Here is a 22,191-nt window from a genome sequence, read left to right on the forward strand (position 1 = left end):
CTCCATATTAAACAAATGAAGGAGGAAACCATACCATGCAACAAACAATCTTAATATTCAATAATATTAAGCAACACAGACAAGACAATGCAGTATTTTAATATGTAACTTCCACTACTATCCTACCATTAACTGAGTTTATTTACAGAAAGTAACCGGTGTTTCTTTCCCTAGTGAAGCTGTCAAGTAGTTTGCCACAGCTAACTTAAAAAACTGTAAAAACAGAAATCAAACTTATAGAAAAGAAGTGTTTTTCCTCAAGTTATTGGGATAATAACTGGATCTAGATCCTTGGTGACACTGTAACTTCTGCACATGCAGAATACATGATCTCCTGTTCCCCAGGCAATGAAGGGCACTGAAGTATCACAAAAGATAGAAGAAATAGCAGATGCCAAATGAAGTGGCATAGGAATATAATACAAGTGTAATTGTTTTGTGCAGAATTTTGTGTCAAGTATCTCAACAACAAAGAAAGATAACAGAGCAGAAGATGCTAGACATGTCCTGGCATGAGTAGGGAATCATCAAATCTGAGAATCCTAACATTTTCAAGGCTAATATTAGAAAACATAATGTAACTCAAAATTTCAGAACTTTCAGTATAGTTTAGCTATCATAAAGAGTAAGGATAGACACAGTATCTGGTAGGTCACCTCTAAAACACATAATCTTCTCCCTTTTTAACAGAAATTATCCTCCCACATAATTTATCACCAGTTTAAACTCTCTTGTAACACAGAAAAAATGAACATATGAAATTATGGTGATTGAAACATCCTATTTAAATACAAACTCTATGAGGAAGCAATGTGGATTACCATCAAAAAGAAACTCAAAGAACTCTGTAAATATATGTGATAATAAATTACTTGCATTTTACATATTCTCCTAGTAATTTTCTCCTAGGAAAAAAAGGTATATGAAGTCATCTTGTGAAAATCTATTTTTCTGTCCTCTTTTTATTTCTCTCTATCTTCCCATTATTACCAGCAAAGAGTAAAGAGTCCCGATTAGTTATGCTTTAACCAGGTCTCCCTGACAAGAAATTCGCTGGGATTGACAGCTTTTGCATGTTTGTGCTCCTGAAAGTCATGAAATACACTCTGTTGGGAAAGGGAGGCAATCTGAATTCCAAGTTTTTAATTAAATGTGTTCATACAAGCATGGTGGCTGGAATAGTTAAGACTTGTCTCAGGACCCTGGTCTGGCAAAAAGCTAGTCCTAAGAAAGAGCTGCTTAATGAGTCTGTAAAAATCTCTTAGTTAATAATTTTAACCAAAAAAAGTTAGAGAGGAATAAAGAGGATAACGGAGAAAAACCGAGCTGGAGTATTGATGTGTTTATTTCTGCTCCTGTCTCAAAAGGCAATTGAGCAAATGAACAATGGAATCCCACAAACCAGGATGTGGTAAAAAGAAAGCTGAGGTGAAAGGAAATAAATCACACTGACAGATTCACCTCCCAAACTAGATCCAACACTCTGAGGAGAAAGGTGAGCTACTCTCAAAACAGACTGAGGACGAGAGGAAAGGAAATGAGAAGAAAAGTAAGGTGTCCTGTACACAGCTGGGAAATGTGAAAGCAGAATGGAAAGGGCCAGAAGTGGCCTTATGTCACCTACACTGCATGAAATCAGTGTGGCATAAGGGAATCCACAACCAATCTAGAACCACAGCTGACAGCAGAAAGAATGTTAAATTTTGTAACCTCTGTATATTACTGTTTTACACATAAACAAGAATCCTCTGCAAAGTTACATCACAACTTATTTTTCAAAAATGGTTGCATTTCTTTTTCCACTTAGACACAGTATTTAATCTTGAATCATTTGCATTCACTGGTAAATATATTAAGTACTTTTTTGCTTCATTCTAAAACACTATGAAGTATTTCTTAAGGCTTTAAATTCTATTATATAATTAAAATAACAGCATTTAATTACACTGTGTAACAATGCCCTTAGGCCCCACTCTAGGGAAAGGCTTCCACTGAACTATGCACAAACATTTTACGCTCAGGCCAAAGGAAACAATTTTAGCTTCTCTGTCTCTCCACGCTACCCCATGCCCCGTGCCTGCTCAAAGACTCTGCCCAATGCCTGCTCAAGACTTGGGCAGCTACAGGGAGACATGGATTAGAGAGCTGCTCCTAGTTAATTTTAATTTTAGGGGCAGCATGACTGAAGCAAGTTTAAGTCTAGATCCCTTTCCCGTTTTGATGCATTGCACACAGGATAAAGAGACAGGAGCATTGCTGAACTCTGTTCCCATCCCTGTCACTGCTATTTGTTTGATCTTGCATTATTTTTAACCATCTTTTCCTCTAAGCCTATTTCTATACAAATCTTTTAGTACAGCTTGTAACTCCTAAAGAAGATAAAATCACTATGAGCTATCCTCACAATCCTAAAGTGAGCTGTTCGCATACAAAGTAGTACAGTCACTCAAGTGACAGATGATAACCTATTTCTGCAACAATAAAAATCCAAACCAACCCTGAAACAAAACCCAAACCTGGGTAAATCTCTTCCTGCTAGACTGTAAAGCTTAACATTCACTCAGTAAAGGAAGTTGTTTCAAGGTGGCTTCAGAGAATTCATTAACTCTGCAAACCCAGAGAAGAATAAGAAAAAAACACCAAAAAATCAAGCACAGTTACAAAAATAACCTGTCACTGGAGGAGGAAGTCAGAAGAAGGTGCTAAAGAAGAAGCTCTTGCTCTTGTTTTATGTTGGGAATGAGACAAGAAAAAAGATGTTTCTGTCTGTCCCACTTCCTGTGTACTCCCTTTGCAAAGTATCTTTACTTGGTTTCTGTGCTTTTGACTCTAAGATCATACATCCTCAACAGGAATTCCAAAATCTTTCTTCTGCTAGCAACTCAGTATAAACCATGTTACACTGGTAAAGTTTCTCATGTTCAGTACTGTAGTACAGTGGAATATTAAATTTGCATATAAACTTACTGCTCTTGTAATGACTCTAAATCTGCAAATGACCTCCAACATTCATCCAGGACTGATAGAATTGGAAGAGAACATGCTATATTGATTTTGTATCAAAAAACCAACTCGTTTAAATTGCCCTAGGAAAACATGCTGAAATTGCATCAGGGGCAACTTGTTTCCATGCAAAATACCTGCCTGCATTTCTATTTTGGTTGGACTGCAAGTCAATCGTGCACAACTTACAAGAGAAGGAAAGCAAAGAAATGCAGCGGAACAAACTAAGCACAACAAGCACAAAGACAAATGCAAAGTATGATTAAAAATGTAGCTGGGAACAGACATTCAGGCTGTGCTAGGGCATCCCAAAGTATGGAAAAGAGTTCAGCTGGGGGTCATCAGCAACAGTAGAGGCAGTCTAAGTATTTCATGCTACTTGCTTCTGCTGAGACTGAAGAGGCAAGTAAAGAGCACTAAGGGTCGTGGGCGGTGAGGGAAGACAAGCACACCATCAATATGATTGATAAGCAAGCTCCAATTTATTCAAAGATCCTGTCAGTTTATATAGTCTTTTACAAGCAATGTCAGCAACAAGCTCTCATTGGTTAATTCATAAAGTTTCATTGTTTTATGTTCTTCTACTTGCAGTTTCAGCTGCAGCTAAGTTTTTCATCTTCTAGCTTGATATATTTTACTTTGCTAAGTACATCTTGTTTTACATCCTGTTCTTGTACAGCTCCTATCTCAAGGATCTTCTGCCTGTTGCTGTCTGTACATGCACAGTGTGCTGTTCACAGGCCTAGGCCCAGTGCTGTTTCCCAGGCCAATTTCCCAGGCCAGAGCTCCTCCCGGGCACAGAGCTCAGGTCTGGGGTCTCAAACAGAGGATTGCTGGACAATTGTTCCATCGATCCATGACCCTATTCCTGCAGCCATTCCCTAACACTAAGTACTGCTATTACAGTCGGTAGTGATGCTGGAACTGAAGGAAGTTTCAGCCATGACCTAAGGACAGAACACACAGATGAACCCTTTAGCACTCTCACCTTCCCTCAGAGAGAAACACTGAGAACAAACCATGTTTTTACATAACCAAACCAACATTGCAGAACACAACAGGACTCTCAGAAGTATTTCCAGTGCCTCTATTGTGTTTTCAGTGAGATTTATGTTTTCCCAATAGCTAAGACCAGCTTGTCCCAAAAAACAAATGCAGGCAACCTAGCTGAGCAAAAATGGCAGCAGCTAACCAAGATAAAATTGCTGTGCTACACACACTACTGGTTGGGGTCTGTGCGTGGGTTTGGGATTTTTTTGGTAACAGGAGACAAGAAGAGGTGGAATTTAAACCTTAGAGGAATAATTTATTTTTATAAGCAAACAAAACAATAAGCCTGAAAACTGTTCATAAATTATGGAGAAACACAGTGGTGTTTAAAATGCACAAAACACAGAGAACCTGGGATTGACAGTATGTATCCAGGAAGGTTGGTTCAAGCAGGTATGATGAGCACAGGAAAGAGTATTTTAGAGTGTGCAGCTCTGTGACCACGGCAAGCTTCTCCACAAGTTATCCCACATGCTGAAAATTAAAGCAAACTAGAGCCTTCCATCTTTGTAACTCCCACTGAGAAGAAGTAACATGCCCTGCCATGACATGTCTGCAGGGACAATGACAGGATGCTTCCTGCTAAACAGGAAAGGAGCGTGCTTGCAACAGACCCGCATCAAAACTGAAAAAACCATTTGACAGCCTATAACACTGTTACCTTTCAAAAGGCTTTAAAAACACCAACATTTTCAAGTAACAACACTCTTAAATGCACAAAAGTCAGAGAGCAAGGCACTCACATGATGTGGGTGAGAAAAAGAATCCTCCAATTCCAAAATTCTTCATTAAACATAAGAAGGGCAGCTGCTCCTGACATCCCCACATAATGTTTCTGCTTAGTCTCTCAACATGAGGTAATTTGCTCTTTCTGCTAGGTGATGCTCCCTTTGGTTTAATCCACATTGCTCTGGCACCCAGTTTTCAGACGATAGTGCTAAAGTGACCTTCACCATCCCTGCTGGTTCATCTCCTCTCACTGGGAACTCCTGGACTAACAGAAGCCTATTGCTAATCACATAGCAGTGAAGTATTTGGGAGCAAGAAGCAGCTCATAAATCTGACTCTACCCTGAAGATAAAGAGCTGATCACCCTCCTTAGTGGGAGTCACTAAAAACTATGGCAGAAGTTTATTGTTTTTATGAAGGATTGATCTCCAGAAAATGAAAAGCAAGAAGAAATCAGAAAGTTCTCCAGTCTTTAAGTTCCATCCAGACATCATATGACTCACCATAAACTTCATGAAACATTGGAGAAAAAAATCACTCATCCCCCAATTCTCTTGGGAAGCTCACCCGGTTGTACACAACATTCTCCACACAGCACTCTATCACAAATGCCCCACAGCACACTAGTGTGGAGGGAGTCCCTCCAGGACTGGAGCTGACAAGCTGTGAACTTCCTCAGGTGCCCCTAATTTTTCACCACCATTACACTCAGTTCTCTGACTACACATGGTAAAGCCCAAAAAAGAACTGTCCTGAATACAAGTATTTTCTTGTAAGCCACTAATGTGGGCCCAGGGCTTCTGAAACTTTTGGTCAAAATGGTGGAAAAATTCAACATATTCATTTTTCTTCTCTTTGCAGACACTGACAGTAAATAAGACATTACCTACGAAGACTAGATTATATAAAATATTCAAATTAGGTGAATTCAGATATGCTTGTATTTTAGATAACCTTATCTAGATTTTAGTCATGAGATAAAAGTGTGTGCCCACTCCCAACCAAAACCTCCAACACTTGTAATAGCTGAACAAATATGTCCAACCATTAAATGACCCGTAAATGCTTTCTCAAGGACTAATTCTTCCAGAGCACCTACATAATGTTTGTTTTCAGAATGAACTAACTTCAGTTGCTGTTGAAGCATTAATTCCCCTGGATCAGTTAACTGTTAAACCCCTAACAACCACATAACTAAAAAAAGCAGTGTGTGCTATTTTATGAATGCAATCTCCTCTATGCATTCCTGAGTAGAAAAAAAGATTAAAACCAAACTGCAACGATTTTGGCCGATCAACATTATTATGGCTGATCAACATTACACAAAAAAAACATTACTTACTGTGGCAGTTCACTCTCAGCCTTTGCACAGACTATCCAGGAGCAGTGTGCTGCTGTTTTGGAATAACCAACATCAAACCAAGCTATGCACTCCCCACCCCACTCCTACTCCAAAAAAAATAGACCAAGGGAATTTCTCTGGTGCTCAAAATTAGTTTGCAATCTCTGTGAAGATCTCCAGGTCATTCTACTGGATCCTACCAGGTTGCTATCTCCTTTGGTGTTTAAAAGGAATTTTTACCTGGCATTCTCCTCTGAAACACTACACAGCTTCCCAAAACTTCCCAAACACTACACATTTTCCTCTGAAACACTACACAGCTTCCCAAAACATGGGTTATAGTTCTCCCTATCATCTACAGACATCAGCAACTGCTTATTACTGCAATTTCTGGCACCCATGTCTGGTCCCACCATCTCTAACACACTGAGGCCATTCAATATTTTCAGAATTGCATCCAATAATGCATGTTGATCCCAACACATAATACATATCTTACCTTCCCAAATGAAAAAACTGTACCCAGCTGAACACTTCTGCTATGCCATCAGACCTGAGGAATTTATGCAGTAATACCTGAAATTATCAACCATAGCTGTGATTTTTCTCTTGAAGAGAAAATTTATGGAGAAAAAAAATTAGGTAGCAAGGAATTAAGTAGCAATGGAATCACATTTTTACATCTTCCACAAAATGAGAAGGGACAGTGGGGAGGATAAAAGAGAAAAATCAATATTCAGAGAAAAAAGGCTGTAGGAGAAAACTGAAAATATAAGAAGGGAAAGTCTCTGTGCTTAGAAACCCTAGAAAGGGAAAGGCTTCATAAGAATTTCATTGATGCACTATATACACTCCGTACGTGACAGGGAAATCCCACCTTCCAAACTGATGAGGTGCCACAGACAGTGTTTGCCTGCTACAGGGTTCCTGCAAAGGATCACACTACTGCTGCTGTTTTATATTAGAAACTGAACTGTTATACTTGCACTGAATTGTCAACTCAATTTGGGGACAGAATAAATTAAAAATTCAGCTTCTTAAAGGATCGGTTAGAGTGCTGAATCTTTCCAATGGCTGGCTTCACAAAGCTGGTGGGTGCTCTTCACCTCTAGCTCTGTTTACGTAATTCTTTAGAGCGGAGTTAATTATAAAAGGCCAAATGGGTTAGTGAAGGTGGAGTCAGTCCGAATATTAACTGCCCAGAAAGAAAAACCTGCAAAAGGTAAACAACCAGTAGCATTTCCTCTTAATAAAATAAAAAAAGAAAAACCAAACATGCTGTAAACTATCTGCCAATGGCTTTTGTTAAAAATATTTTAATATTAATTTTTAAGGTTCTATTATCTGCTCCAGCACCCCAACATGCTGTACATCAGTTCAACATGAAGCAGAGAAGCAGGTAGTGCTAAAATGCAGAGAAAAAAACTTCAAGAACTGCCTAGAAACGAGCTTCTTTTCTTGTCTTTGAAATGGCACAACATCAATAGATTAACAACAAAACACCAGGAACACAGGCCTAGAAATTCTAAGTATTACACAACTGCCCTTCAAAAAGAAACCAAGCAGTGCTACATCTGTAGCCCATGCTCAACATAAAATAAGGCAGAACTTACAAAATACATTCCTTTAAAGATCTGTGCAAATGGAACATTATGCCAGCACACAAGCAGCACATCAATGCTATCCAGCCACTGAAGTTTACTCCAAAATTTGTATGTATATTCTTACAAGGAAAAGATGCTATGGTATTGTAAGCTCCAATTCCATCTTATAAGTCAGGATATATATATATGTATATGCATATATAGTATCAGATTCCAATGTAAAATCTGTAAGAACCATATTCTTTCTGAGACATTTTGGACAACTAACAGTTGAACCAGGAAGGCTCATGCCAGATGCACTGGAAATCAGCAGCAGGCTTTTAGTAGTGGAGGGGTTACAGCCCTACGGAGCAGTACAAACTGTCCCTGCCAGGAGAGCCAGGATGGGCTGTGGTAGGTGGGCAAGTTGAGGACAGAGAAATCAGGTGAGACAGAGCAGGAGCAGCAGCAAAGACACCACCACACACTGATGTCATTGCCTACATTCAGCAAGGGTTGGGGAACATAATGTATGTTTGAACAGTTTGGTATTTGGGTGTTTTGTAGGAGCCTGGGATTGAATTTCACTGAGTTTTTCTGCTGCTCAGTCTACCCCATGGGCTGCGAAGAAAGGGAGTTTATATTACATATATTCAAACATAGACCTTCAGGTGTATTTGTTTTTCCAACACCAGAATCAGTAACTAGAGTTTGCTAACTGAAAATTGAATTGATTTAAATTCCCCAACAGAAAACGTCTTTTAATTCACAAGAGCTAGGCAAAGTGTGTGTATGAAAATAAAATAATTTATAGCTGTTTCAGTAAAAAAAAAAAAAGCAGGGGTCAATATATTTAAATCCAACATCTAACATCACATTCTAACCCATATTTAGCAGTATGAATGAAACCCTGTTACAGGAGAGCATTCCTATTTTGGGAAGTCTTTATGCACACTTTTTACTTCATGTGAAAAGGAAAGCACTTAAATTATTTCCTGTATCAGGGGCCCATGTATGCTGATTCTCAAAGGCACTGGGTGTATCCCTTTGAAGTAGATTCTCACTAAATCAGTGTTAGCTATAAACCAAAATAACACTGCCCTTGCTTTACAAGAAATTATAAAGACAGTTCATTGTTGTTTATAAACAAGTATTTTAATTAAAACAAACAGATTTCACAGCTTAGTGAAAGAAATAAAGCTTGCCATAAAACACTGATTAATCAGCACTTGACATCAAGCACCAAATTCTTCTTGTCTCCAGTTTAATTAAGCATACAAGGTTATATATGCATACATATGTGCCTGCTTATTAGATTTGTTATTTTACTACACTATCTTGACTGTGTATTAAAAAGTTATTAAGAAGAGTAATGCCAAGTTTTTATTTAATATGAATTCAACACCCATCTAACTTAAAAGATGCGAGATTCCCAGCTCCAAGTTTCCCTTGCAGGTTAAAACCTGTCAAACCTTCTGCCTTTCACTAAAACCTTTCAGTCTGCCTTCAGCAGCTGCAAAAATATTAACGTAATTACAGGTTAGAAATCAGGATCCCCACTAACAAAAGCATTACTCTGGTATTGTAAGAACAAAGCCTTGCTGAACAGCAAGTTTTTATTCCTGCACGTGAGTTCTCTAAGGCACAACAGTAAATGCATGTGGGACCCTGAAGAAGTTGTTAATTCATCTTATGGAAACCCAACCAAGTGGGGTTAAATATATTCTGAAATAATACATGTATCCTGAGAGTTAAAACAGAAGGTGATGTAAAGCTATCCTTTCTTTCATTCTCTCCCACATCCTTGTGATAGGAGCCAAGAATTGAGAAAATGGAATTCTTGAAAAAGCAACATATACAACATTCTTACATCAGCATATTATTTGCAGCCATGAATTTATAGTTATTCAAAAGCCCTCACATTAATCTTCTATGCAAATAAGACATTTCCTGGACTTATAAACTAAAAAGGTGTTAAAACCAGGAAACGAGCGGGGGTTTGTGCCTAAGAGCAGCATTTTGTCCTGGCAGACTCTCCTCCTCCCCTTCCCAAACTCATAATTCAGTTCTCATATCAGGCATGAAGAGAAATTACAGCTCAGTGTGGAAAATTAAGACCTGACCTTGCAAAAACAAGCAGCCTCCTTTATAACATGGCTCCAAGACATGCAATAAACCCTGTCCCTTAAGCAGTGCCATGTATAGCCAGGCCTGCAGAACTGCATTGATGTTGCTCAGTTAGCCACAAGAAAAAAATGCTAGGAAAATGGAAAATAATCTGGAACAAAAATATTACATCTGGAGATACTAGTCATAATGTTTTCTTCCTTCCTGTATTTTCTCTGCCTTAATGCTCCCCTGCCCATCACATGTTTGTACTAAAAGCAGATTTCCCATCTTCTCTTTCCAACTAGTAATCTAAGGGGGAAAAAAATAAAGAAGAAAAAAATAAAAAAGAAAGATTTACTATCTCTTCACATTCATTATAAAAGTTTCCAGGCACAACAAATCCTGTGGGCATGGAAAAATATAACAGTGAGTCTTCGTCAGGCTTGAGGTTGCTGGAGGATAATCAGTCAAACATGTCTTTCAGAAATCAGAGCAAAAGGCATGAAAACATTTCAGAGGGAAAATCCCACCAAATAATGCAAAAGGATTGTATTTGGATAGGGAAAGGAGAACTGGGAAAACAAGGCACAGGATTTGTCATGAGTAGAAAGAGCTACTTATTTTGCAGAAAAATCTACTGCGAGCAGGTTTCCTGTCTTATCTATTAGATGCACCACTGTTAGATGGAGTGAGCAGCTGTTTCTTCAAAGAACCACAGTGATGTATCTTTTGATTCTGGAAGATCACACACATAGTGGACATAGAAGCAAAACTCTGCAACTTTAAAGGTTTCCCAAACAACTACCTGAGCATCGGTGTTCTTTGTGGTACATTGCATTTCCTACTACATCAGGAATAGACACAAAATACATCAATAAGAATGAGGAGTTGGCCTAGCAGGATACACACTGCTGCCAGAGCGGAGCTGTAGTATTTAAAATCCTTTGAGCTCACATCATCATCCAATTCACCTTGTCTGAAATCTATGACTATTTCTATGTATCGTCTTTCATCTTCATGAACCACAAAGATCAACAAGTTTCAAGTAAATTCAGCTGATGAAATGTTGCCTATGTTGCAAATCAAGTGTTAGTTATGAATCCCTAAAGGGATTACTCATGGTCAGCTTTGTGTTGCCTTCCTTGGGTACTCTCTCTGCTCTGGTTTCTAACACCTAACAGTGAGACAGAGAGCAGCACCTAAAAGCTGCCTTTGGAAAATTACAGAGAAGGACTACCACATCCCCTGAGAGAATTTCCTAAGCCCAAAGGATGGAGTGTCCTAAAATACACCAACAATTACTGCTGGAAATGTGGTGCTATGAAAACTGACAGGTTAAAGACATTAATGAGATGACAGCAGCAACAAAATTACAAAGGTGCTGAAGACAGACAATTTTTTTTCATATTTCTTTTTAGTAGACTCTGAAAAGAATAAAATATGTTTTGATTAAATTTTTGAAATGAGATGAGCCTTTCCAATTACCCTAAGAACTAGAGAAGTTTGTTAAGTATTGTGAATTGCCTTCACCAGCAGACCAAGGATCTCTCTTGTCTTGAGGACAGAATCTATGTAGTGCAGGAACAATGGTTTAAATATCTCACAACTGCTATTTGCAACTGGACAACAAAGGTATTGAAATAGATGGATAAAGAAAATCTTACTTGAGCCACAAAGCATTGAGATACAGCTCAGAAGAGCTTATGTCAATACTCATTGGGAAAAACTCTTTTCAGGATAATGAGAATGAACAGGCTCAAAACACTAAAAATAACTCCAGGTTTCTTATGTAGCATGAGGAATTGGAGCTGGAATCAACTTTTCCCTCCTGATGGGAAACAGACTGTTCTCAGGCAGGCATAGTTACTGCAGGTTCCTCCCTGCCTTGCACATTTGATTGGTACCTCCTCCCCCAACAAAAAGAATGAGAAACACCACAGTCACAGCAATGATCAGTCACCACTGTGATTATACCCTCAAGTTAAATGCAATCAGTACACTGAGCTATGGGCAGAACCAAAACATTCTTTCCATTCATTGTTCCATTACTTGAGCCTTATAGTAACTACAGTTACATATTATGAAGATTATCACAGAGGAATTCAGAGTAAAACCCCTCACTATGAAAAATAAAAATCTCCATACAGGTGAGGAAATGAGTATTGTCTCACCTGCATGATCCTATTGCTTCTGGAAAGCACTTACAGCCAATTCCCAAGGACAGAAAGGCAATTCAAAGCATATAAATCCACACAGCAGAAATAAAAATAGATATTAACTTTGTTTCTTTTGTCCCTATGAAAGGCAATCCAGAAGGCCTTAAAGTGGCAAGGCTCAGGAAACAGCAAATCTTACCAGCTGAACTGGTGAATAACTGATTTACCTTTGTTACCTCAAAGAAAAAGGGCAGCATTTTAGCCCCAAAGGCAAATCTTAGGAAGGCTGGAGAAATGAAGAAATACATTCTGAGCTGAAGATAATGATAAATTCAAATAAGAGACAGCCTGTCCTCACTGTATGTTAATTCAAGTATTGCTTCAGCCTAGGCTCACAGACAAGTCTTTTGCTTAAATCAGGCAGTACTTTTAACTCTGAGCTTGCTGGCCCAGCAGCACACCTCAAACGCCAGTGATTCCTTCCCTGCCAACATAGCAAGGCCGCTGCTGCTGAACAACTGCTCATCAGTAAGAACATAAAGGGACAAGAATAAACAACTCAAAATAAAGAGCCACACTGAGTCAGACTACAGATCATCTTACTCAGCCCTCCTGCCTCCCAGCAATAGCTGAGATAACAATGTTACAACAGTGCAGGCATGGAGGGAGCGGTGTCTCTCCAGCAATATGAACATTCCCTCAGCTCCTAGCAATAGCAGCTTGGGGATTTCCTGAGCCAAATGTAATGGCTTTGCACTTAATAATCCCCTGTGGATTTTTTCACCAGTGCAACAAAGTAAACCGAGTAAGCCTTAAGTGGAAAGATAACTGCCAAAAGCCACAAGAAGGAGTAAAGGTAAAGGACTGCCAGGGAGAGTTAGAAATTCAAGTGTCCCTGGCAGGAAGGAAAAATAAAACCATCACACAAAACTTTGGTCCAAGTTTTACATATTCCACAACCGTTCAAGAATCAAGAATTTCTCAAGAGTTTTCTTTTTCAGTTCATGTAATCATAAGATAAGAATCCTAGAACAGACATATTACTTAGAAGTTCAAGTATATCAGTTAGGAGAAGAGTGTGGATTCTCCTATGCTGGGGAGAGCCCAAATGATGTTTTTTTATTAAAATATTTCAAAAGAATAATTATTTTGCAAACTCAAATATTTAAGGTGTTTCTAACTTAGTTGGCAAGTCATTATGCTTTGGCTGGACTTCAGCATAGCATTTACCATTCTGATAATATGTAAAAGAAAATATTTTCTCCTCAGTTTTTCAGACCTACAGAGCTTAGCAGAACACAGCAGAGATTTGATAAAGCCTTGTTAGACTGAAGCTATAAATATGTAACAGGGCAAAGCTCTTCCAGTTTCAGAAGCTTACTTGATTTCTTCTGAGCATTATGCTTTTCAGGAAGCAGAATGGGCAGTAAGTGTTTTTAAGTATTTTTTTATTTATTTTTTCTAGACACTCTCTGATAGCAGAGGGTATAAGGAAAGACCAATAAGCACAAACCCTGTCCTGACTAGCTTGTAAGAGCTCACGAGAAACGTAGGTATCATGAGGTTCCCACCAAGCTGCTGCATTTGTGTGCAGCTCTCTTCTGTGTATCACAGTCCTGACTATTATAGCCAACAAACCTTAAGACATGCTCATCTCTCCAGCTTTGGGAAGAGGAAAGCAGCAGTCCTTTCATTGCTTTTTAAAATTTCTTGACTGAAGATATTGTGTTAACAAGTTAGAGGTTAAAAAAAAAAAAAAGGCGATACCATCATCAGAGAGCAATTTTACCATCTTCTCTCACCCACCACTGATTTGTAACTTGCATTGACAGGATTCCTGCCAACTTAAGACACTACAAGTTAATGATATGAATTTCCCTCTGGTTCATCCTGAAAAAAATACCAGCAATAATAAAACCTCCATTGCTAGCTACATTCATAGTTGCAGAGTGACTTCAGGAAGTAAATTAATATTTTTAAAATTAAAAGCTAAAGAACCAAACTTTTTCAATATACCTATCACCAAATACCGGATGGCTTGATACCTGCATCAGACGATAATTTTTAATTTTTACTCTTCATCACAACATAGTGGATTTTAAGATCCTGATATTGACTAATTCTTAATAACCCCAGAGTAAAATTAAAATTATTTTCATTCTGGCCCCAAGTATTTACAGCGATCACTATTTGATTTACAGCACCATTCAAGTATTAGCAGTATTGATGTAATGCAAACTGAGTGCAGTACAAACTCTAGTTGTCTGCAATTCTAGTAAAGCAACTGCTCCTTAAATGCATTAATTAGAAGTTCATACTTCCTGCCAAACCCAGCTCACACCTTGCTGATTTCAGTAAGACTATCTATTGAGTGAGGTTACTCACACAAGACGGAATCTGTAGGTCTAGACCCTTCCATCCTGATTTATAAGTAAGAAGCACACGAGTCTAAGCAGGAATTTAACACTTACGCTTCCACAGTCTGTTCCTCACCATCTTCATCTGAGCTGCTACATGTTGCATCAGAGTCCAGGTCCTTCTCCACGCGAGACAGCAGCCCTCCAGCAGAAAGTGCAAAGCCACGGATTTCACCCGGTGCGACGCTAACTTCGTTCTGTACATCCACACTAAAACTACTCTCCGAAGTAGTTGTGTTGTTTTCTGGCAAACCTTCAGTGCATCTGAGGGAGCTATTGCTCAAAAATCTAGCTGGCTCATGGAAAACCTTCATTCTCTGAAGCTGATGTTTCACAAAGCATTTCAGCTGCTGATCACAGTGTTTGATAACATGCTTCGCCAGGAGCATTTGTAAACGCTTCTGAGCTCTTTTGGCACGACTGATTTCCATTTGTTGCTTAGTGACACACTGGAGTAAGCGAGCACACACCTCCTCCTGGGTGCAGCTCAAAATCCCTTCTGAAGGCCCGTGAAGAATTTGGTGTAATAAATCCCCTTTTATTGTTTCAGTGCAGACTTCCAAAGCCCTACCCAAAGCCCCATTCTTCTTGTACCATTTACCATTTAAAAGTTGCATTTCTTCTGTGTTACTGGATTCAGTTACACTTGAACCTGAAAGTCTCTGCATTCCTGCCAAGTTCGGAGATGTGGTCTCTGAAAACCCCGCCCCTTTGACCTGTTGCTCAGGTTCTGAATGACTAATATGACCAAATGATGCATCAGCCCCATTATGTAATGACTTTCTCATCTTGGAGCAGCCAGGCTCTCCTACTTTCGTTTGCTTACCAGTTTTGTTGTTAAACGCAGAATTTGTAGTCATTAACAAGACAGACTGATAACACTTGGAGGATGGTGGGGAACCAAAATGCTGCACACTGAACATGTCATTCCTGAGGTTGGGCTCAGCAGTGGGGAACCCCAGAACTGAGCAAGTAATCTGTGCGATGGAGTCCTCTTTTATCTTCTCTTCCACTGCTCTGGAATTTTCCATGTACAAAGCTGTATCAGACTCCACAGCTCTAGAGGACAAAGAAGGTGACAAGTGGATACCATGACCTTTTGTTGTTGCCTCTCTGAGAGCTGGTGTCATTATATCTACGATAGGTAGTTTACAGCAAACCTGAAAATAACATGGGCCATGTAAATTTTCTCATTTTCATGACACAATACAAATACAACAACTCTGTTAGACATTTCATTCTCTCAACATCATTCAAAAATTCCATAAAAAAGGACGTTATCTAAAGAACACAGGCTATGTTGCCTCCCAAGTCAAATAAGAACACCCTTTCTGTTTTTTCTTGATTTCATTCAGAGGCTGTTCCATGCACAATGAAAGCCTTTACATCTCAGGGGAATAACTGTTCATACCTCATTTCATTTTTGATTCTATCAGTCTGAGAAATAAGACCCAAAAAACTCAGGTCTGTCATCTAACCTTGTCCAAACTGAAAAACATGACCTTGAGCAATGTGACTGTTGTGAGAAACAGATTTACTGTAAATCTATATAAAGAAAGCATTTGATGAATTATTATACATTCTCATAAATACACATTAGAATCCAATCAACATGGCTAATGCTTTCAAAATAGAAAACTCTAAGTTCTGAAGTTTCCTACCAAAAAAGAATTCTTTCCCGTGCCTTTGGATACCACTCTATTCATCAGGCACTGTCTGTGTAATACATACAGATCATTTTTCATAACAAATTGAGAAATGACAGTTCTCCTTGACAAATCCTTTTGCTTGTGGCTTGCCAATTAACAAAGGGCTCCCAGACTCTGGGATCAAAAGACCAATGTCAATCTTCACCCCTTCTTGTCAGCAGCTATGCTGCCAAGTCATACTGTATCTACTGCAAGCAGAAATCACTTGCACCGTACTTACAGCTTCGTTTAGGAGATGGTTAAATAAACCTAATGAATGATTTAATTGAACATGGCCTGCAGAAGCCTGAAAGGTAAGTTCCTGTCAGCTCTTCATTAAGAAGCTAGAGACAAAACCAGAAACCACATGAGAGCAGTAGCAAAAGTGAGTGCAGCACAGTAATGCCACAGTAAATTCTGTTGAGCTGTGTACTACTTGAGCAGCACTTGCACTGCCCTCCTTTTAATGTCTCCAGTTTCCTTGATCTCCACAGCAACTGCCTAGCTCAGCAACTTTCAATGCACAGATCCCATAAGGGGTCAATGATTCTGAGACTGCCACATATGGATCTTAAGAAAAGATCTGTCTGAAGCCTTAGCTTGTTTATAACTACAGATTTTTCGCACTGAAGGTGCAAACATTAAAGTGAGATGTGGGAGCCTAAGGCGCTGAGAAATACCAGTTTGGATACCTGCTCCTTAACCCTCAAAACGTGATGCTCCAGTACTGCCTTACCACTTTCTGTGTGCTCTATTGGCCTTTCATTGCTCCATGTGTACTTCATCCATAAGGTTTTCACCTCCACACATCACACTCCTGGTCCCAGTAGGACCAGGTTGGGTGGTCCTACTGCTAATAGTAAATGATACCATTAAAATTCCCAGGATTTTAACCTTTATAAATAAGCCAGTAACTTCAGCCTAAAGAGGAGCTCAGCACAAAGTCCTCCCAGTGAACAGCTGTTCAGGAAGAACCCCATTCTAGGATTAGACAGGGGAACGCACTGTTGAGAGCTGGAGCTCCAAATCCTAAAGGCTCTGGTGACTCAGTAATGCTCTCAGCACTTGGCTGACTTGTGTCTTTCCTCTTGTAAAAGCTAGCAGGCCTGCAAATTTGTACATCCAAAGGAGTGTGAATTCAGACACCAATGCCTCCCTGGCCCTTACATAATGGCAAATAACTATAGCAAGTCAGAGCAACTGTGCATGGCTAAAACATAAGGGGAAAAAACTGAACAGCTCCTCTGTGGGGTTAATGTGAGCTCAGGAGCCCCTGTGTTTGACCTCTTCCTGAGAATTCCAAGAAGCTCTCCAAGAAGAGCACCATCAACCTGAGATCTACATTCACCTAACAATGTATTTATAAGAACCAACTTACCATCCACCTCCCTTAGTCTGAGTGTTTAGCAGGCACAGGTTGCTACTCCTGAAACCCAGGAAACATCCACACACAGGGGAGCTGTTCAAGCGAAGAAGTACTTTGGAGATGTGGATCACATACCTGTATAAAGATGGAGGTTATTCAAAGTACTGGCAGCACAAAACTTTATAGTGCTGTGTTTTAACTCCATCACGTTCCCTCAAATACCACATACCCTTCTGGTATAGTTTCAAATTTCCAAAATTGCAATGAATACCATTACCAATTTTTTTTTCATCTGGGGGACTTCTTTTTAACTCTTCTAGGGGAAGAGGGGAAGAATCAAAACACCCTCATATGGAACACAAACACTGAACTAAAGAGCATTGACAAATCAGTCATTTGGAGTGCCTGACCAAGTATGCTTAAACTACAAAGCAGCTAAAAAGTAAGTAAAATGCTTTTTAAGGGGGAAATCACTCAATTAACCCCTTACCCAGCAACTTGGAAATTTCATGCCACGTTTCTGCCCTGAAGACAGTGTGAGACACTCAGGTGTGCTCACCTCACTACACTGACATCAAAAAGAACTTATAACAGCTGGTATTGCCAGTGTCCAGCACTTGGCATTTCTCCAAGAAGTTCATACACATACACACAAAAATGTCATAGGTACAGAAGCAAAACAAAGTATCTGCTGAAAAAAATGATAAACAAATTTTAGTACAAGTACTTGGCTTGACAAAAGTTATACAATTTACATTTTTACACATTTTATTTAATTTTGGCAGAAAGCTGCAAAAATTATTTAATTCCACCCGTATTGGAAGTGAGTTTCCAGAGCAAACCCTAGTATCTTGGAGGGGGGGAAAAAATAAAGGCAAAGAGGGAGGGAAGAGAAGTACTGCAAAATGGTACACCAGAAAAGTACTTTCCTTCTGGGAAAAGCTTTTTGGTCATAGGTAAACCATTTCACAGATTTCTTTTGCATCGAGTATTACTTGAGGTTTCAAAACCAGAACAGCTGAAATTCTGCTAAACTGGCAAACAGTTCACTTTTCATCTACTGAATATGCACTCCACTTGAAAGGTAAAAAAGTACTGTAAAAAGAAAAACTGATATTAGATAAGTACTGAGGAAGGGAAGAAACAAGTACCAGACAAACACAGTAAAGCAACTGACGTTTAAAGTGACTTTATGCTTCTCCTCCCCTAATGCCTTAATTATCCAGGAGGATAGAGCTGGGAATTGCAGTTTACCACAGCCAGACCTGCACCCTGCTCCCTTCCACCACTGCAGCTACAGGTTCCTAATCCCCCAGTGGCTCCTGCTCCTCTACCCCTCCCCTCCCTCTGCTGATTTTGTCCTCCTTTGACACTTCTTCCTTATACTCTTTCCCTACCAGGCTTACCTCAACAGAATTTGCCAAAATCCTGAAACTAGTGTTTTCATGTTGTGATTAGCAGCACCCTTTTAAAAGAAACACAACAAAACCCAGCCACAACCCAGCACACAGGGTGGCACTCCCTCCCTTCCCAGCTTTTGTTTACAGTCCTTTCACTTTTTGACTCTTCTCCCCCTTGCATAACACTATCACTTTGGTTACACAACACTGCAGACAGTGTTCTGGGGGATTTTTTGCTTGGGGGGAAGATTGCTTTGTCTTATAGTGGACTTTTTTGTTTGTGATCTTTTCGTTTCCAATGACAATAAAACTTCACTCGCATGAGGCTTTTTAAAGCTCCTCTACAGCAGCATTCTCTCCTTGTAAATTGAGTCATTTTTCTTCATCATAAACACCTGAATTTTTTTTCTTAATAATGAGATTCCTCGAGACCAGGAGGATATTTTCCCAATTATTTCTTTTTGTTTTGAAACTCAGAAGCCTACAAACAACATTTTAAATTAATATGACTGTTTCCAGCTTATTCACAGATAAACAGTGTTTCAGATAAGCCAACTTCCACTGTTTATTCCTTGCATAGATGGCATTTCAAAAGCAAATCAAAGTCCCTGACAGCAGACAGTCTCTGGTGAAACACTCAAAATTAATCTCAGCAAGAATGCTCAAAAATACTGTATTTCAACTTGTTTTGAGGCCTCTTAGAGACAACCTGCAGAAGAGAGGGCAGCTAGAAAAGCAAACTGCAACACAACTGCCAAAACCTGGTTTCCTACAGCTTTGTGCTGCTTGTCCTGTAATCCCCAGCTCCTCCTGGGCAGCCTCCCTGATAATCACTGGACAAAAATAAAGTGCTCTGGCAGGCAGGCACTGCTGCAGCACTGCCTCAGCCGAGCGCAGCGCACGGGACCGAGCCTGGGCAGCTCCTGCAAGCCTTGCCTGGTGGGAGGCATCCCTCAGCCTTTACCTACCCCTCCCAATCTTTGGAAAACCTACAGCATTGTAGTGATTTTTAAGAATAGCAAGAACAGCTTGATAGCACAGTCTGCATTTTCTCATGGAATAGTCTGCGGCAACGACCGTAAAAAGGATATTGGTCCCACTGGGCATGTCCTGGTTAGGAGTATGAAAGGAAAAGGAAAGAAGCCTGTGTTTAATAACACACCTGGGACCAGCCTTTAAGAGTGAAAAAAAAAAAATCATTTCAGTAGGCAGCTTTTGTTTTCACTTCAAAAGCAGACCAGTTACTCATGATGTGTATTTAAGCATTTTAGTATTTTGTTCTATTAATAGATTGGGAAAAAACCCATAAACCCAAACAGGATTATGTGGAGAGTCTCAGTGTTCAGCAGCGCTCACTGTGCAGGCACAGCCATCCAGGAAAAACAATCTAGTGTTTTGTACACCCCAGAAGATATAAGCACAAATTCCTCCTACTTGGAAAAAAAAAAAACCCAAACAAAAACCCCACCAAAATACAGGACACCAGCCCCCCACAAAAGGATCTCTCTTTGAACACTAAGAGATCTCCATTTAAGGCAGACCACCCAAAGTTTCAATCATAAAAAACATCCAAAAGAAGGCACTTCAAGTGGAACTCGTCAGTACCAATTTATGGTAAAATCCACAACTCATTAAAATATCTGCTCAGGTTTGTTTTCCTCCTTGTTCAGATCTAATCTGAACAGAGAATAGATATAATTTCCAATTTTACTATCACATCATCAACTAATTCTTGCTCAGTCTATAACACCGTATTTGCAAAGCAACATCTGAAGTAATTTTTAATATATGTTAAATGCTTTTTGTAGTACAACAGGTGCCTCTGTAAGAAAGCTGCACATATGTCTCTAACATAAATATCTGCAATACCTTCTGGTATCTTTCATCGTAAATTCCGTATCAACAGTTCAGTGATACTTTAGAATTTCAGCCTTGGAAGAGAAGGCTATAAAACCTGCTGTTAAATGAGACCCACTCAGCTCTTAAGACGCTAATTAAGATGACTGGAATTAAAGCTCCTCAGAACATTCCCCAGGATTTCGAACCATGGACCAATACAGCAGGAGCGTCCTAAGGCACACAGACAGCTTTCTGAGATGGTGCATTTATCAGTGTAATTTTTAGTATTTCCTTTTTATTAAACTAGCACAAAAAGGAAATATTTACCCTTTGACAAAAGGCATACTTTAATAATTTGGATTTTTTTTTATTGGCTCACATTGCAAATTGGAAATTGAAAACTCCCATTTTTAATTTGCTTCCTATTAGAGAGGGGTAGGTTCGGAATACCTCAGTCACTGCTACATTTCTGGGTGGAGAGACGCTTCATTTTGCAACCAGTGGATGGAAAGTCTAGCCCAGGAGCACAGGGGAACTCGCATGTGGCTGCAGGACTGCTCGCCACAGCTTTGCTAACTACTCCACCTAAAGTGTCCAGCGCTGTAAGCGGCGCGGAGCGCCGCGCAGGGTGACCCCGAGGCACGGCAGCGCGTGGCCGTGGGCACACGCTGATTACCCGCGGCAAGCTCCCAGCCGGTGTTCGAATCCCGGCTGGGACACGCGGAGCGGGAGCGGAGCGGCCCCGCCCCTGCCTCCGCCTCAGAGCCGCCGGCCCCGGCCCTGCCTCCGCCTCACAGCCGCCGGCCCCGCCCCTGCCTCCGCCTCAGAGCCGCCGGCCCCGGCCCTGCCTCCGCCTCAGAGCCGCCGGCCCCGGCCCTGCCTCCGCCTCACAGCCGCCGGCCCCGGCCCTGCCTCCGCCTCAGAGCCGCCGGCCCCGGCCCTGCCTCCGCCTCACAGCCGCCGGCCCCGCCCCTGCCTCCGCCTCACAGCCGCCGGCCCCGCCCCGCCGCGCGCACGGACCGTTACCCCCGCCCCGCCCCCACCCCGCGCATGCGCTGCCGCCACTCCCGCCGCTGGAACCAGCCGCCGCCGCGGGAAGCAGCCGCCGCCCGGCCCCTCTGCGCCCCCGCCGCCTCACGGCGCCCCGCCGCGCCCCGCGCTTGCCTCCGCGTCCGGCGGGTTCTCCGCAGCGGCACCGGCGCAGGCGCCGCCTGAACCCCGCACAGCACGGCACCCGCCACTGCTCACACTGCCGCTCTTGAAGAGTCCGCGCCCAGCTAAAGCGCAGCGCGGCGGGGCGGGGCCTCCCCCGCTGCTCAGGGGGAGGAGCGCGGCCAATCCGGGGCGCCGGGGGGCGCGGCTCGGCCCGGGGGCGTGGCCTCCTGCCATTGGCGGGGCCCCGCCTGACGCGAGGGCACCGCGCTCCCCTCAGCCCCCGGCAGCTTCCACTCTCAACGGCCGGCACGGGTGGAGAGCTAAAAAACCCTCCTGAAGAAGCACCCTGCAAGT

General features: G+C 41.1%; 1 protein-coding gene across 8 annotated transcripts in view; it reads right to left on the reverse strand.

Moving 5' to 3' along the window:
* Positions 1-22,086, reverse strand: part of KANSL1L (KAT8 regulatory NSL complex subunit 1 like) — a 62,760-nt gene extending 40,674 nt beyond the window's left edge. For 5 of the 8 annotated variants that reach the window (XR_011000992.1, XM_068196462.1, XM_068196463.1 and 2 more), the window contains exons 1-2: positions 21,847-22,086; positions 14,444-15,549 (exon numbers count right to left, since the gene is read on the reverse strand). Coding sequence is in view for 7 of the 8 variants with exons in the window: in XM_068196462.1 (XP_068052563.1) it covers positions 14,444-15,549; positions 21,847-22,071 (1,331 nt within the window). In the remaining variant the exon portion in view is untranslated. Of the gene's footprint in view, positions 1-14,443; positions 15,550-17,455; positions 18,006-18,849; positions 20,280-21,846 lie in introns of those variants that run through there. The other 3 variants (XM_068196465.1, XM_068196464.1, XM_068196466.1) reach the window with 3 other exon arrangements.
* Positions 22,087-22,191: the final 105 nt, after the last annotated feature.

This window comes from Anomalospiza imberbis, chromosome 7 (genome assembly GCF_031753505.1).
Source record: "Anomalospiza imberbis isolate Cuckoo-Finch-1a 21T00152 chromosome 7, ASM3175350v1, whole genome shotgun sequence".
NCBI classification, from domain to species: Eukaryota; Metazoa; Chordata; class Aves; order Passeriformes; family Viduidae; genus Anomalospiza; species Anomalospiza imberbis.